The 14,548-nt window shown below is 44.3% G+C and overlaps 1 protein-coding gene and 1 long non-coding RNA gene across 3 annotated transcripts; one reads left to right on the top strand and one right to left on the bottom strand.

Moving 5' to 3' along the window:
- Positions 1 to 1,031: 1,031 nt before the first annotated feature.
- LOC127771434 (probable LRR receptor-like serine/threonine-protein kinase At3g47570) lies at positions 1,032 to 5,998 on the bottom strand. 2 transcript variants are annotated; one of them, XM_052297349.1, is made up of 3 exons: positions 4,342 to 4,618; positions 1,753 to 2,386; positions 1,032 to 1,683 (listed from the first exon to the last, which is right to left on the bottom strand). In XM_052297349.1, exons 1-3 carry the CDS (start codon positions 4,501 to 4,503, stop codon positions 1,331 to 1,333), a joined length of 1,149 nt encoding a protein of 382 aa, XP_052153309.1. In that variant the 5' UTR covers positions 4,504 to 4,618; the 3' UTR covers positions 1,032 to 1,330. The 2 variants fall into 2 exon arrangements, with proteins under 2 accessions (XP_052153309.1, XP_052153308.1); XM_052297348.1 differs by having other exon boundaries at positions 1,753 to 5,998.
- LOC127771435 (uncharacterized) lies at positions 5,424 to 13,205 on the top strand. Its single transcript, XR_008017134.1, has 2 exons — positions 5,424 to 5,507; positions 12,841 to 13,205. It is a non-coding gene; the product is annotated as an uncharacterized LOC127771435 (long non-coding RNA).
- Positions 13,206 to 14,548: the final 1,343 nt, after the last annotated feature.

Genomic DNA, 14,548 nt, shown 5'->3' with positions numbered 1-14,548 from the left:
TTCGAGGAAAGTTGATATTTAACAGTGTAGAGATTTACTCTTTAAGAGAAAATTGCACTTTGAGCCACCTTTCTTTACCATTGTATCAATTTGGACCGGGGATAGAACAATCTTTTCACTTTGGACCACCTAAATTTACATGTTTGTTTCATTTTGGGTCTCTTCTTCCACATCCAGCTCCCTCTCTCTTATCTTTGTTTCATCTCTCTTTCTTGACTGCAAAGGGCTAGAGTAACCACCATGAGCAGACCAACAAGTGATCACCAACGATGTGCTCGTGCCAAAGCTCTGTCGGCGTCACCTCCGCGCGCTTGGAAAGGAGATTGACCTCCCTAGCTGTTGGGAGGTCAAGCTCCAGCTCAAGGTAGAGTATGGCAAACAAGTATGGCAAACAACGGGACTCAAAGCATTAGTAGAGCTTGAGAATGAGTGTGACATGTAATTCAGGGAGGGCAGAGAGAAAATCGATGGAATTGAAGGTGGAAGAAGTACCCTAAAATGAAACAACATGTAAATATAGGTGGTTCAAAGTGAAAAGGTTACTCTACCCTTGGTCCAAGTTGAAACAATAGTAAAAAAAGATGGCCCAATATGCAATTTACTCTTTAATTTTTAAGTACCACTATACGTATAACCCAGTTGTATAACTCATATATAATTAGAGATATGCAACTATAAATCAATTAAAAGAGAGCATGTTCATATTCATTGCAGCCATTTAAAACCGTTGATAAAATTCAGTCAGTATATGAGTTGGACAGTTGGGTCATATCTATACCAATTTCCTTAATTTCTCACTGAGCCATAACGGGGTAACATCTAGAAATCTGCTCCTTTCCAGACACACTTTACTTAACAAAGAAAACATTTTCCATCATCTACTCTAACAAGAATTGGTGCAAAATGTTCGCGGGTCTAGTCGAGGTCGATAGGGGATATATCACAGTACCATTTTTCCTTTTGACCTAAGGTACCAACAACTAAGGTCCCAACGCAAAACCACTGTAAGGAAGTAAGAAACACACATTCCGTTCAACATGGCAGGAAAATTCACACACATCAAGTCAAAAATATATGAAATATCCACCTAATCGAGCTTTCGAGGCAGGCCTGATGGTGGTGCCTAGTGCCTATCCCCCTTCCTGTAATCTGCTTTGAGAGTCTGGTTCTCTAAGCTGTTGTTTTTCCGTTTGATTGATAATTGTAACATTTGGCACTCTTTATTCCTTCTAATATATCTAGCAGAGCTCCTGCCATCAAATGTTTCAAACAAAAAAAAAAAAAGAAATATCCACAATTCTACAAAGCAAATATTTTTCCAGTTGTAGGATCATGAGAGCTCAAAGAATGCCTCACTAATCGCAAAAATTTTGGCACTGACGTCTCTCATTCCTGGTCGATCTTTCGGTGATTCCATGGAGCACAAGAGGCCAACTTCAACCAATGGTAGCACATAGGTCTGCATCAATAATGCTGGACATGCATGGTGCTCTTCTCTGGGCATATGCGGATCTAAAACCTCTTGGAGATTGTTTGGAAACATCATGCTAACAAACTTGTGAAGGCTGATGCCGTCGGTGAACATTGCATCTGTTGGTCTCATTCCAGTGAGCATTTCAAGCAGTAACACTCCAAAACTATACACATCACATCCGGTCGAGATTTTGTATCCCATTCCATACTCTGTGAAAGAAACAGTTAAATTTTAATGCAAGAGAAACTAATAAGAATAAAATAGGAACTAAGACTCACCAGGTGCGATATATCCAATTGTTCCTCCGACACCAACCAGGCATTCGGAGCTACAAGAACTTGAATTGAGAAACTTTGCTGAGCCAAAATCACCAACTCTTGCGGTCATATCATAGTCCAATAGAACATTGCTTGGCTTCAAATCACAGTGAATTAGAGGAGGTGTCAACTGGTTATGCATATAATCTAGAGCAGAAGCCACGTCTGCAGCTATCCTTATCATCTGTCCTAAGCTCAGACCTCTCTTGGGACTATTTTGATGTAGCTTTGGATGAACCCACATGTCCAAGCTTCCATTGGCCATGAACTCCAAAACTATAGCTTTGAATTCATTGTTCTCTAGGTCAACCGTGGAGCATACGGTGATTGCTTTAACAAGGTTGCGATGGCGGGTGTTTCTTAGCACCTCACACTCAGTAAGAAAGCTATTGTACGCGCCAGGTTCATCAAGATGGAACAGCTTGATGGCAATGAGGTCTGTTTCAAACTGAAACCTTCCAATGTATATGGAACCAGTATGACTCGAGCTTATCTTGTTGACTGGGGAGAACCAATTGGTGGCGTTAAGGATGTCAACATATGATACTTTCTTCATTGTCTCTTTGTAGCATGAAGACGTATGTGCTTGCTTTCCCTTCAGAAGCGTCAGCATAAAGAAGAAGAATGACAATATGGCGATAGTAACAGGAGGAATCACTATTATTAGTAAGCGTGCATTATTCTTTCTTTTGGCAAATGCTGTAGTTGGGCAAATTGGGAATCCAAATATAGAGTAAGATGAACTTGAGCAGAGTCTTGTGTTGCCATCTAAGGTCACTGCACTGCTATTCTGAAAGATGCCACCAATTGGAATAGGTCCTTCAAAGTAGTTGTTCGACAGATCAAGTTGGTTCAAAAGAGAGAAGTTCACAAGAAACTGAGGTATGCTTCCATTAAGCATGTTATGTTTCAAGTCAAGAGACTGTAGAGAAACACATTGACCAAGTGAAGATGGAATTTCACCAGAGAATTTGTTGAAAGAAATATCAAGAACAACCAGAGTGATCAATGCACTGATTTGTGGAGGAATTGATCCTGTAAGTAAGTTGTTCGACAAGTCCAGAGACACATAAAGTGATGTGCCATTGAGAATTTGAATTGGTATTGATCCATCTAAGCTGTTTGAAGACAAGTTAAGCTGAACAAGTTGTCTGCAGTTTCCTAAACTTGCTGGTATCTTTCCACTTAACTTATTATTGTCAAGATAAAGTATGCTCAATTGAGAAAGATTTCCAACTGTAGAAGGGATCTGACCGGACAGCTTGTTCCCAGATAGGTTTAGGATGGTCATCAGTGATAGCTTACCAATCACAGAAGGAATTTCTGATGATAGTAAGTTCTGGCCCATGTCAAGCCTTTGAAGATTCAAAAAGTTGCTTATCTCAACAGGTATTGTACCAACAAACTGGTTCTGGCCAAGTTGTAATGAAACTAGACTAACAAGATTTCCGATCTCAACTGGTATTGGGCCAATAAGTTGGTTCTTACCAAAATTTATGTATTGTAGACCTACTGAAAGATTACCAACTTCCCTAGGCAGATGTCCTTTCATAGTATTCCCACCCATTCCCACCATTAGTAGTTGGGTGCAATTCGAGAGAGATTTGAGGAATGTCCAATCCTCAGATTCTAGATAGTTATTTTCTAGATCTAGTACATATAAGTTAGATAAGGATCCTAGAGATGGTACTGGCCCAACCAGTTTGTTGTCGTCAAGATAAATCAGTTGTAGCTTTGATGCATTAGTGAGCGAAGCTGGTATGAATCCCTCAATTTTGTTATTTGACATGGACAATCTCTCAAGGTCTGGTAATGAATAACCAATGCTAGATGGTATGCGTCCACTAAGGTTATTGTAGTCCAGGTTAATGGAAAAAAGAGATGAGATATTATAAAGCATGGCTGGCACATACCCTGTCAGCATATTGTAGCCTAAGCTCAGCATGCTAAGGTTCTTAATATTACTGAAAGTCTCTGGAACTGATCCAACTAAATTGTTCATAGAAAGAGATATGCGATTGATGGAAGAAACATTCCCTAGCGATGGAGGTATGCTTCCAGAAAGATTGTTATATGCAAGGTCAAGGATTTGGAGAGCTGACATCTTATAGAAATTTGGTATAGGCCCAGAGAATGCATTCATTCGAAGATCAATGATGGCAAGATTAGATGAGCCATTAAACAAACTGGCAGGGATTGTTCCAAACAACAAATTATTTGTCAGGTTTAGCACAGTAAGTGATGAGCTAGATGCTAAGGAATGAGGGATACCTCCAGCAAGGCTGTTGTAGGCAAGATTGACAACTCTAAGAGATTTGCTTCCAGTACCTAATAACCCAGGGATATCACCTACAATTGTGTTATTTGCAAGCTTCAGAGACTGTAGATACTGAAGTGTACCTAATTCCTTCGGGATGCTTCCCAACAATTGATTGTTAGAAAGATCTAATTGAGTTATTGAAGTAAGATTAGCCAGAGAAGATGATAAATTGCCATTCAGCTGACGAGAATTTAAGTCGAGTGAAGTAACACGAAGCGGATGAGTCATACCACATCTGACCCCGCTCCAGTTGCAGAAGTCGAGTGAGCTGGTGCTCCATGAGTGCAGGACACCGACTGGGTCAGAGGAGATGCTGGCCTTGAAGGATAGCAGAGCTTGCCGGTCCATCTCAGAATAGTTAACTGATCTTGCAGCTGATTGTTTAACAGCATGGCAGGAAAGTAAGATGATTAGATGGACGAGGAGAACAATGGCATGTTGTGGAGAGAAGGAAGAAGAGCTTGAAAGGTTCAGAATTGCAGGAGCCATCTCTCAACGCTCACGCAATGCTTCTATTGGAATGCCTTAGTTCAGAAAGGTTCAGGGAATGTGTGGATATTTTGAACTGAAACTCCTTGACTGATGACTACTTATACGTCAATCCCCGGAATTGCGATGAAAGACAAGTGGATGGGAAAATTCACTATAAAGAATTAAAGGCATGGAAAATAATGTGCAGAGACAAGTCAATTCCCCTCTAAACCATGTGCCTCCTGCACTCGAACTTTTTGACTCGATGACTCATTGTATGGCTGCCAATCGTTGGGACAAAAGATAGTAACTAGATGAGAAAATTCAGTAGAAAGCAACACAAACATGGAAAAGAATGTGAAGAAACAAGACAGACGAAACTTATCCCTTGTCACTTTCCAAGATCCAGCAATTATTTCCACACGCAACTACTCCTACTCTAACACGGTAATGGTCTTAAGTAAGTGAGAAAAACACTAAAATTCGCGGCAACATGTTAATCAAGTGCAGTCTGCATATGCATTTCATCGAAATGATAGAATGGCTCGCGTGCGGGCAAACAGATCACCTCAGTACGAAAGATAAGAGGCTCTTGGAAAACGCCTGAGTAGCTATTGTATGTGCCGCCGTAGAAGGACCCTCCTCCTAAGCAGAAGCAGCCGGCGGACGACGAGCGGCGGTCACGGCGCGGGGCGCTGCTCCTCCGCCCGCCCACGCGCGGCGTGCATCTCCTCCGTCTCGGCAGCGACGAGGCACTTGACTTTGGGTGTGGGATACCCAGGGAGGGATGGCGTGGTGCGATGCTCGACGATGCGGTGCCAACGGCGGAGGCGGATGGCCTCGTGCCGCCGCCGCGACCCGCCGCTCCGCGTGTGTGTTGGTCGCGGCGGCCGGAGGAAGGAACGCCGGTAGCATACAGGCCCAGGTTTGGAAATTTCGTTTCGGACCCTCCAATACGATATTGTTTATTTCGTCTGAAGTTTTTAGGGGAAATTACAAATTTACCACTAGAACTAGGGTTGAAACTGGTTCGGATAGTTTCCGTCTGTCCGAACTATTTTTTAGATTCGGATAGTTTTGGTCGGAACTATCCAAAAATTCTTGGATACGGAATCAAATTCGGATTTTTTTTCTCGGAAACGAAACCGAATACAGTAAGAATGCTATCCATTAGAATCGGAAAACGGTCGAAAACTATCTGTAATTTTTTTCAATATCCGTAGAAATTGAGTATATTTTAGAAAAAACACGTATATATACATAACTTTTTCATACCGAATCAGATGAAGACAAACTTTATATCAACATTGTATAGCTCGATGAGATCTACAACTTCCTTATTGACTACTTTCTTATTTGGGGTCATTTAAGGGTCTAAATATTCATTATAATATACCATATTAATTTTTACAAAATCTTAGATCTACAATTCAAACGACATATGATGGAGATGTGTTCCATATCAAAGTTGTAGAGCTCAACGGGATCTACCACTTTGTAGTTTATAACATTTGTATTTGAAATCATTTAAAGTATAAAACAGACATTACAAGTTTCAAAGATGTGAAGTAAAATAAATAACATCTCCAATTTATACAATGGTAAGTAAGTTATACATCTAGTAAAAGGTCTTGGGAAATAGAAAATGATAATCATATTTGCATATGGATCTCTTAGAGGAACAGCCATGAAAATCGATTTTCATATACGGTTGTGGGACCGTCTACAAAATTGACGATATATATGTTGGAGATGTTGAACTAAAATAATAAGCGATATCTCTTCCTTATCAAGAAACTCAATTTGAGAGGTTTTTTATATACCGGTAAATATTCGCTACCGTATTCGTTCCGTCTCATATTCGCTTCGTATCTGTATTCGATAATATTCAATTTTATTTCCATATCCGAGTTTTCGATTCCGATTACGATTCCGAAAAAAATATATGAAAACGAATATGATAAAGCTAGTTTCTGTCCGTTTGCGATCCATTTTCATCCCTAACTAGAACTGTCATTCGAGTAGCATCCTTGCAAAATTGAAAAAACTGGTGGCAAACTTGCAAATGCCCCAAATTTTTGAATTTATCAATTTTTTCTGCGAATTTTTGTAATATTTGTTCAAATTCAGCTAAATTTTATTCAAATTTTCAAAAATTTCAGACCGAAAATGCCGATCAAATCGGCTATACCGATAGGTTTAACCCTGTGCAGGCCGAGCTATAGATAACCACATGGCCCGAGCCCGATAGCCCGCCCAAAGCCCAACGATTTTGGTCCAGCCCAGGCACGGCACGGCCCGACTCGGGTCGTGGCCGTGCCAGCTACCGTGCCTAGGCTGCTACCTCGGCATGCTGAGCCGGCACGGACCGGCCCGAAGTTCAGGATGCAAAACATACTTATTCTCAACCATATGTAAGGCACGTCAGAAAGAATAGGGAGGAAATGCCTTCAAGCCGGCACGGCACATCCCGACTATTAGTGGGCCGTCCCTGGGCCTGAGGTATGTTGACGGTCGTTATCGATCAGTTGTGCCCATCAATAATACCAAAATAACGGAGAACTAGTTATGCTTGCAATACATATTTATGTTTGTCAAGGTTACGGATAAGGCATACCTCATATCCTACGACTTATGGAATACGCGGATATGGTATACTTTCATGTATATGGATTGTTCCCATGTACGCTGTTGGAAAATATCTGTTACAAATTATGAAAAATATCTCCACGAGTCAAGTGATTTCCAAAATCCTACTCGGAAGGGATAGAGTTTCTGTTATATCATACAAGATCCGATGTCTCTGAGTCTTACTTGAGGACCAAGATGATCCATGGTATAAAAGGGATCCCCAGGGAGGGGTGCAAGGCATCGAATCTCATCGCCAACACACTGACCATAGCTTACGAAGCCAGAGTACGCGGAGCCAAGTCGCCGGGAAATCTCGTCGAGTCCATCAACCACGATCTAGTCGGTATTGTCAGTTTCGTCTACTTCCATTGTAATATGTGGTTTTCCATCATCAATCTCATATAAACTGGAGTAGGGCTATTACCTGATAAGGGGCCCGAACCAGTATAATCCTTATCTTTTGTCTGCTTGATGTCGTGTTACGTAGATCCTCGTTCCAACGTACCCCAATACCCTAATCATCTAGTCTACGAGTATCACTTATCGACAGTGGCACGCTAGGTAGGGGATCTTGGTGCTCAAGGTTCTGCCAATATGACTTCAAGCCATCCCGACAGCAGTACCAACACCGGCGTCAATCAAGGAGTTTCTACCTCGACATCGCTGGTGTGGACTCAAGTCAGGTCTATTGTCTTTCCAGTCTACACCGTCGCGCCGATCTCGACTGGCCCAATTACTATGGGAACGAGAACGGCACGGCTACGACTTCGAGAAACGATGCTCCGCCGACAATTCCTCCCACGCAAGTGGAGAACGGAACATCGACGGCCCCAACACCTAGGAGGAATTCTCAAGCGGCCGAATTCTGTCTTCAACGCAGAGATCCAGAGCCGACAGACATGCTGGCGGACGTACTTTGGTCGGAAAGGCCTTTAGACAAGGTTTTTTCCGGCCGACTGCCCTCAGAGATGCTTGCAAAATAGTGCAATGATGTGAAGCTTATCAATTCTTTAGCAAACACACCAAGTTGCTAGCACAAGCACTCCAGACTATCCCTCTGTCATGGCCATTCTCATGCTGGGGGCTCGATATACTCGGACCATTCCCACAAGGTCAGGGCAGCTACAGATTCCTGTTTGTGGCAATCAACAAATTTACTAAGTGGATTGAAGCGGAGCCAACACGAGAAATCAAAGCCGACAATGCCATAAAGTTCATTAAGGGGATATTCTACAGATACGGACTGCCTCACCACATCCTTATAGACAACGGCTCCCAATTTACTAGCGGCGATTTCTAAGATTACAACATTGAACTGGGAGTCAAGATCTGCTTCACCTTAGTATCCCATCCTTAGAGTAACGGACAAGTCGAACGGGCTAATGGAATCGTACTCCAAGGGATCCAAACTCGCGCGTATGATAGGTGTTGGCGGTTATTAAATGCCGATTCTATACCGCCAACATCTGCATAAAGTTCAAATACTAAAACATCCAACATAGTGATAGGTGTTTAATCTCACATATTCCACAAGTGTTCGTGTATATTTGTATGCAGGTGATAAACCCTAAAATTGGGAGGAAATCTAGACTAAAGTGAGGAGAAACACGTATCCATGTAAGGATGGGTTGTGAACTTCATTAAAATACCAAAGACTCAGCCCAAAACTCCGAGAAATGGACAGAGGCGAGTCCAGGGAGTCCACAGGCCGAAGGCCAGGCCGAGAGGGCCCAGCCCAGGTTCGGCCGAACCCCCCTGATCACCGTTGATCCTGGGGTTCGGCGTGGACGCTCCAGATGCTCTCCTAATGGCCATTGCGGGCAGTTCGGATATTTCCCCTTCTCACAACTGTCATAACTGCCATATAAAAGGAGCTTCACTCCTTCACTCTCACACACACTTCCAAGCTTGAGCTGAATTATAAGAGGCTTTATTGTACTATATTGTATACTAGAATAGGAAGAGAGTAGAGTAGAAGAAGTCGGAAGAATTACGGAGTTGTCGGTAATCTTCTCTCATTTCTTTTATTCTGTTCATTACTCTTATTTCAATATAATATTCTTCCTGAGTAATTTAGATTTATCTTGTGAGAATTATCTCTTGGTTAGTTCCTAAATAGTATACGAGATTATTGTTCACTATAATCAACTAAAATATAGTGATTGCTTTGGTGAGTTACAAACACTAAAGTAGATATTAATTGCTTAGACGTAGTGTTTAGGTAATTGTTATCTAGTAATTGCTGCGTATCCCACAGTACGTTTGAGGTAGGTGTAGAGGTGCTGCGTATCCCACAGTACGTTTGAGGTAGTGTAGAGGTGGTGACAGCCCTCGAGATCGCTTAAGTCCTCTGTCACATCCTGATTTTCATTTTAGGATTTATAAATTATTTAATAAATTATTATTAGAATTTATATTAAATGTTCATTAACTTACAGGTGAAGTTAAATGTGGGAAATAAAATTGCCTAAATATAAAGCGTGGATGGATTTAATTTTTATTAAATTCTCCATGGTTAATTATACTCTCTGGAATTTTCTCGGATTTTTCGGAGCTCAATTCCTAATTTTAATAATACAAAGAACATTTCAGTAATTATCCACATATTAATTTAATCATTAAATGGTCTTATTATAATCTTGTTAAGTACTTTGGGTGTCCAAGTATTTTCAGGATTTTTCTTGAAATTATTTAAGCATTGGAAGTATTTTTAACAATTCAAAGATCATTTCAGTGATTAATTTAATTGGAAAAGCTGAAACTGGAAAAGTTCACCTTTAGTCCTCGGCCCATTCACCCTTCCTTTCGGTTGGCCTGGGAAAAAGTACACCGAAGGTCCCTCAACTTGTCCTCGAGTTACAAAATCACCCCCCAACCGCAAAACTGGATACAACGCATCCCCCAACTTACAAAATCAGTGCAAGTTACGTCTCTTGGCGGTTTTGACTCCGGTTTTATCTGACGTGGCAGCTGACTCAGCGTGGGACCCACGTGGGCCCCACGCGTCAAGGTGACCACGTCATCATCTCCTCTTTCCCCTCTTCTCCCTTCCTCCTCTCTCTCTCTTTCAGTAGTCCGCGTCCGTGTCGCCGCGCCCGGAGTCGCCTGTGCTCGTCATCTCGGCGCGCCGGCTGCGACGGAGACTACCATCCTGGTGCCAACGCCACTGTACTCGTCTGCCTCGTCGCACTCGAATCCCGAGAGCATTGCCGAGGCCAAGGCCGACGCGAACGCCGACTACGAGGAAGGCGGCGAGCTCGTGCTCCCGCCGGAGGTGGGTGAGAGGAGGAGGGCAGGAGAGATAGATGAATCAGCGGCTCCAGCTCCGCGAAGCCATCCCTCACAGCCGCGCTCGTCGCCGACTCCACCCCCACCGTCGCCTCCGCTGCCGGAGCGCCGGCTCGTCGTGCTACGTGCACATGGGCGACCGTGGCGTGGTGGTCAGGGGACTGATTCAGATAAGTAATATACATGCATAACCCCACAATCAACTGCTAAAACCACAAACCCAGATCCCCAAATCGACACATGTATGACAAGAACTGATCCATCACTAGTGCAGCAATTAACCCAACTGCAGAAACGACGGGCTACACTTGCACCTCGTACTGAACATTCCAGTGAAATCAACAATCAAACAAGCATGTTGATCTAAGAAAAGGCACTAAGCTTCAAAGCAAACCGTTGAAATGTCCAGAACTCCAGATCCCCTGGAAGCAACCCACCCAACAACAGGAAGTAAGCCAAACAGGGAAGACAGGAGAGGAGGTTAGCAGGTGGTTACTAATGGTGGCTTTGCCGTCAGGGAACTGGACCATCTCCCTTGGTGCCTAGGAAGGCATGGAGGATGCACGCCACGGCCTCGCCGGTGGCGACATTGGCTACCCTTCTGCGCGTCGAGTACTCGAGTCGAGCCTCCACAGCGCCGGCTCGTCGTGCTATATGCGCACGGGCGACTGTGTCGTGGTGGTCAGGGGAGCAGAGCAGTATCTCTACATCGTCGTCGCTGCCGCCTCCCATGTCGTTGCCGTCACCGCCGGTTAAGTAGGGAGGCGGGGGCCTCCACCTCCACGGGGCTCCGAGTCCGCCAATTCCACCGCCGTGGGCGCCCGGAAGCCCCGCCTCCACCTCCGTGCAGCCGTGCCCACCGCCGTGGTGCCCGGCCCCGCCTCCGCCTCTGCCTCCGCCTCCGCACCCAACGTCGTGGCGCCCGCCCGCGCGGGGCCGCTTCGCCGCCGGCAGCGACGCAGCGTCGTCGACGCCATTCGTTACCGGCCGCCGCCCTCGCCTTCTCCGGCGTCACTGCCGCCTCGTCGCCTGCCGCCTCCTCCTTTCCCCCAGCAGCCTCCGCCTCAGCCGAGAAGAAAAGAAAAGAGCGAGAGAGAGAAAGGAGGGGAAGAGAGAGGGTGATGACGTGGCGACGCTGACATGTGGGACCTATGTGGGACCCACGCTGACTCAGCCGCCACATAGGACGAAACCAGGTTCAAAACCACCCAAGGACGTAAAGTGAATGGTTTTGTAAGTTAAGGGATGTCTTATATCTGGTTTTGTGGTTAGGGGATGATTTTGTAACTCGATGACAAGTTGAGGGACCTGCGGTGTACTCTTTCCGTTGGCCTGACCTCCTCCAAAGTCCATTTTAGGTCCCTCCTTCAATCCGGCCTAGTGTAGGAAGCTCACAGAGAAAGTCTACTTTACCTCCCTAGTACTGTTCATCTTCAACCTCTGGCTGCCGAACTGAGACCGAATTGGCTTGGTTTTTCCCCTCCAAATCCAACCTTTTCTCTTGTGTTTTCCTAAAATTAATTGAGGGCAAATTATATCCTCCTTATCCTCTTTCTTTCCTCTAAAGTTTCGGAGATCAACTTTGCCCGGATAAACCGAATTGAATTCGTTTTCGAGTTTATCTCTCCAAACTAACCCTCGGATTTTCCGGTTAAAATCCTCTCGTTTTGAGTTCGATCTCTCTCACCCGTGCCTATATAAAGCATCCCCTAGTCGTCCTCTTCCGTTTGCCCCAAGTCCCGAGCTCTACCGTTGCCCATAGCGCCGCCACTGCGTAGCCCTAGCCGCCGCCGTCATTGTCGTCACTTCAGCCGTGCCGCGCCGCTGCTGTGGTCGTCGCCGCCACCTTCTGTCGCCACCGTCGGGTTCATGAGGAGGAGTACCCCGTCCGCCCCTTCGCAGCCGCCGAAGACCGCCGGAGCGCCGTCGCCGACATAGACCCGAGCCGAGCCGCCGTTGGACCTCGTCGCCGGCCGTCGTTTGTCGTCGTTCGTCGTAGTTCTTTGCACCGGTGAGTTCGCGTCGTCGTCCTCTTCGTGTTGGTGTCTTCGGATAGCCCAATCGAGCTCTCTATCGCCTGTGGAGTTGTGGTCCAGTGCCATGGCTGCGATGATGTCGTGATGACATCATAAATCTTTTATTTAATTCGTAATAACTTTCTGTATTAGATGAAATCTGATTAAACTTCGGAAATTCATAACTAAATCATCGTAACTCGGATTCAAGTGGTTCAAGTTGCTAAATTCATCTAAAATCGAGATCTACATGTTAAAAATATCCACATGTACTGTTTATGCTTGTTTTTTACTGTTTTGTTGATTTTTGTTCATTTGCTTTAGTTTCCGACGTTCCGGAAGAGAGCGTTTACGTTGAGGAAGGTTCAGAAGTGTTTGAGGAAGCTCAAGGCAAGTCACACAAATCCCAAACAACCCTTTGAGCATGTTGAACCCGTTTAAAGCTAATGTTTTATTTCAACTTATGCATTATTTTCGAATGTCATCGGGTGGTGAGCCTTTCCCAATTAATTAATGGCCGAAGATGACTTTATTTTCCTATGGGTTATAATTTGATTAGCTAGAACCTTATACATTGGTTTGGTTCAGCTAAATGCTACATATGTAATTGCTTAGCCATGCTTAGAAAGATAAGCTCATTAATGTGATGAATCATACTACATTATTATTTATGATTATATTTAATGGTAGCTCACGATGGTTAATCGTGTTATGATAATTGATTGATAATTAAAACTTGACAATGGTGGGTTGTGAGCACATGGTTTTGAAGGTCGTGCTCATGACAATTAAGGACCGGTTCACGAGCTACTGTTGTGAGACATTAGCCGTACCAACCACAAGCCAGCGTGGGCAACGGCTTTACCGTTTTTATAGCATGATTCATTGCGGGGTGCCAGACTAAGAAGTGGCGAGAAGTCCGTGGGGGTCGCTGGGGAGTCCATGCCTCTGGTTATATTTATAGAGGGGGTGACTATGATCCAGGAATGGTGCACTGTGGTGAGTTGTGTTGTGCAGAGGGTATTGTCACAGCCTCTATTCGGGTACTTTCCAGTATTGCGACGCATGGTAGACATGATGTTGAGGCTGTGCCTTGTGGGTACAGTGGTACACCTCTGGCCAGAGGAAAACTATCGAATAGCCGTGCCCGCGGTTATGGGCGGGTTGAGCAATGTTTTTCGTGATTAGTCTCACACCTCTCACAATAATTATTGATGCTATAATTGGTAATAAACTTAGCTCCTGATTTGGAGTTAGATCTGTACAGCCGGGTATGGTTGTTTAGGATGGTTGGGCCTGTGCAGCATTGGGGTGCTGTGCAGTGTTGGTTAAAATTGATGATTAATTACTCTACTGTTTTACTACTCTTAAATGTTTGCTAAATGCTGCTTTTGCAAATGAGCCTATATTATGCCATCCTTTGGTATCCTTGTACACTTGCATATTTGCTGTGTGGCTTGTTGAGTATGTCATATGCTCACCTTGCAATAATCAATCAACCTCAGTTGAAGAATAAGGATCCAGAAGGAGAAGACGTTTGGCTTATACCCCAGTTGAGCTGCCTGTGGGAGTGGAGCTGAAGCCATCGCTAGACCGTTAATTCCGCTGCTGTTTTCTTTTCTTTTGTAAGTATGTAGCGTTATTATTATGATGGATTTGTATATTAAATTGTCAGTTTGTGTACCTCGGCTGATTCCTGGACGAGGGTTTTATGCACAAATAAGTTCGGAAATTACTAGTGAATTTTCGGGCGTGACATCCTCCCTGTCCGGGTACGTAGTAGAGCGACATATGGGAACAGCGGGTTGCCAGTGCCTGAAGTATTACGTTAGGATTAAAGGTAAGCTTTCCCTAGACACTGTTTCTCATAAGTAAATCCTCTCTATCCTGGCCTATCATCTGCTTGGTGTCCTTGGATGAACCGGAGGGAGATCTGACCACACACGTTCCCTTGGATTTGATACCCTTTGGAATACTCCGTAGGGGAAGTGCTACATCGATATAACCGTGCGCTTGCGGATCTTATCTGTGA

Source organism: Oryza glaberrima, chromosome 4 (assembly GCF_000147395.1).
Source record: "Oryza glaberrima chromosome 4, OglaRS2, whole genome shotgun sequence".
Taxonomy (NCBI): Eukaryota; Viridiplantae; Streptophyta; class Magnoliopsida; order Poales; family Poaceae; genus Oryza; species Oryza glaberrima.
Note: the sequence above shows the minus strand (reverse complement) of the source record. Positions and strands in the feature narration are given on the sequence as shown.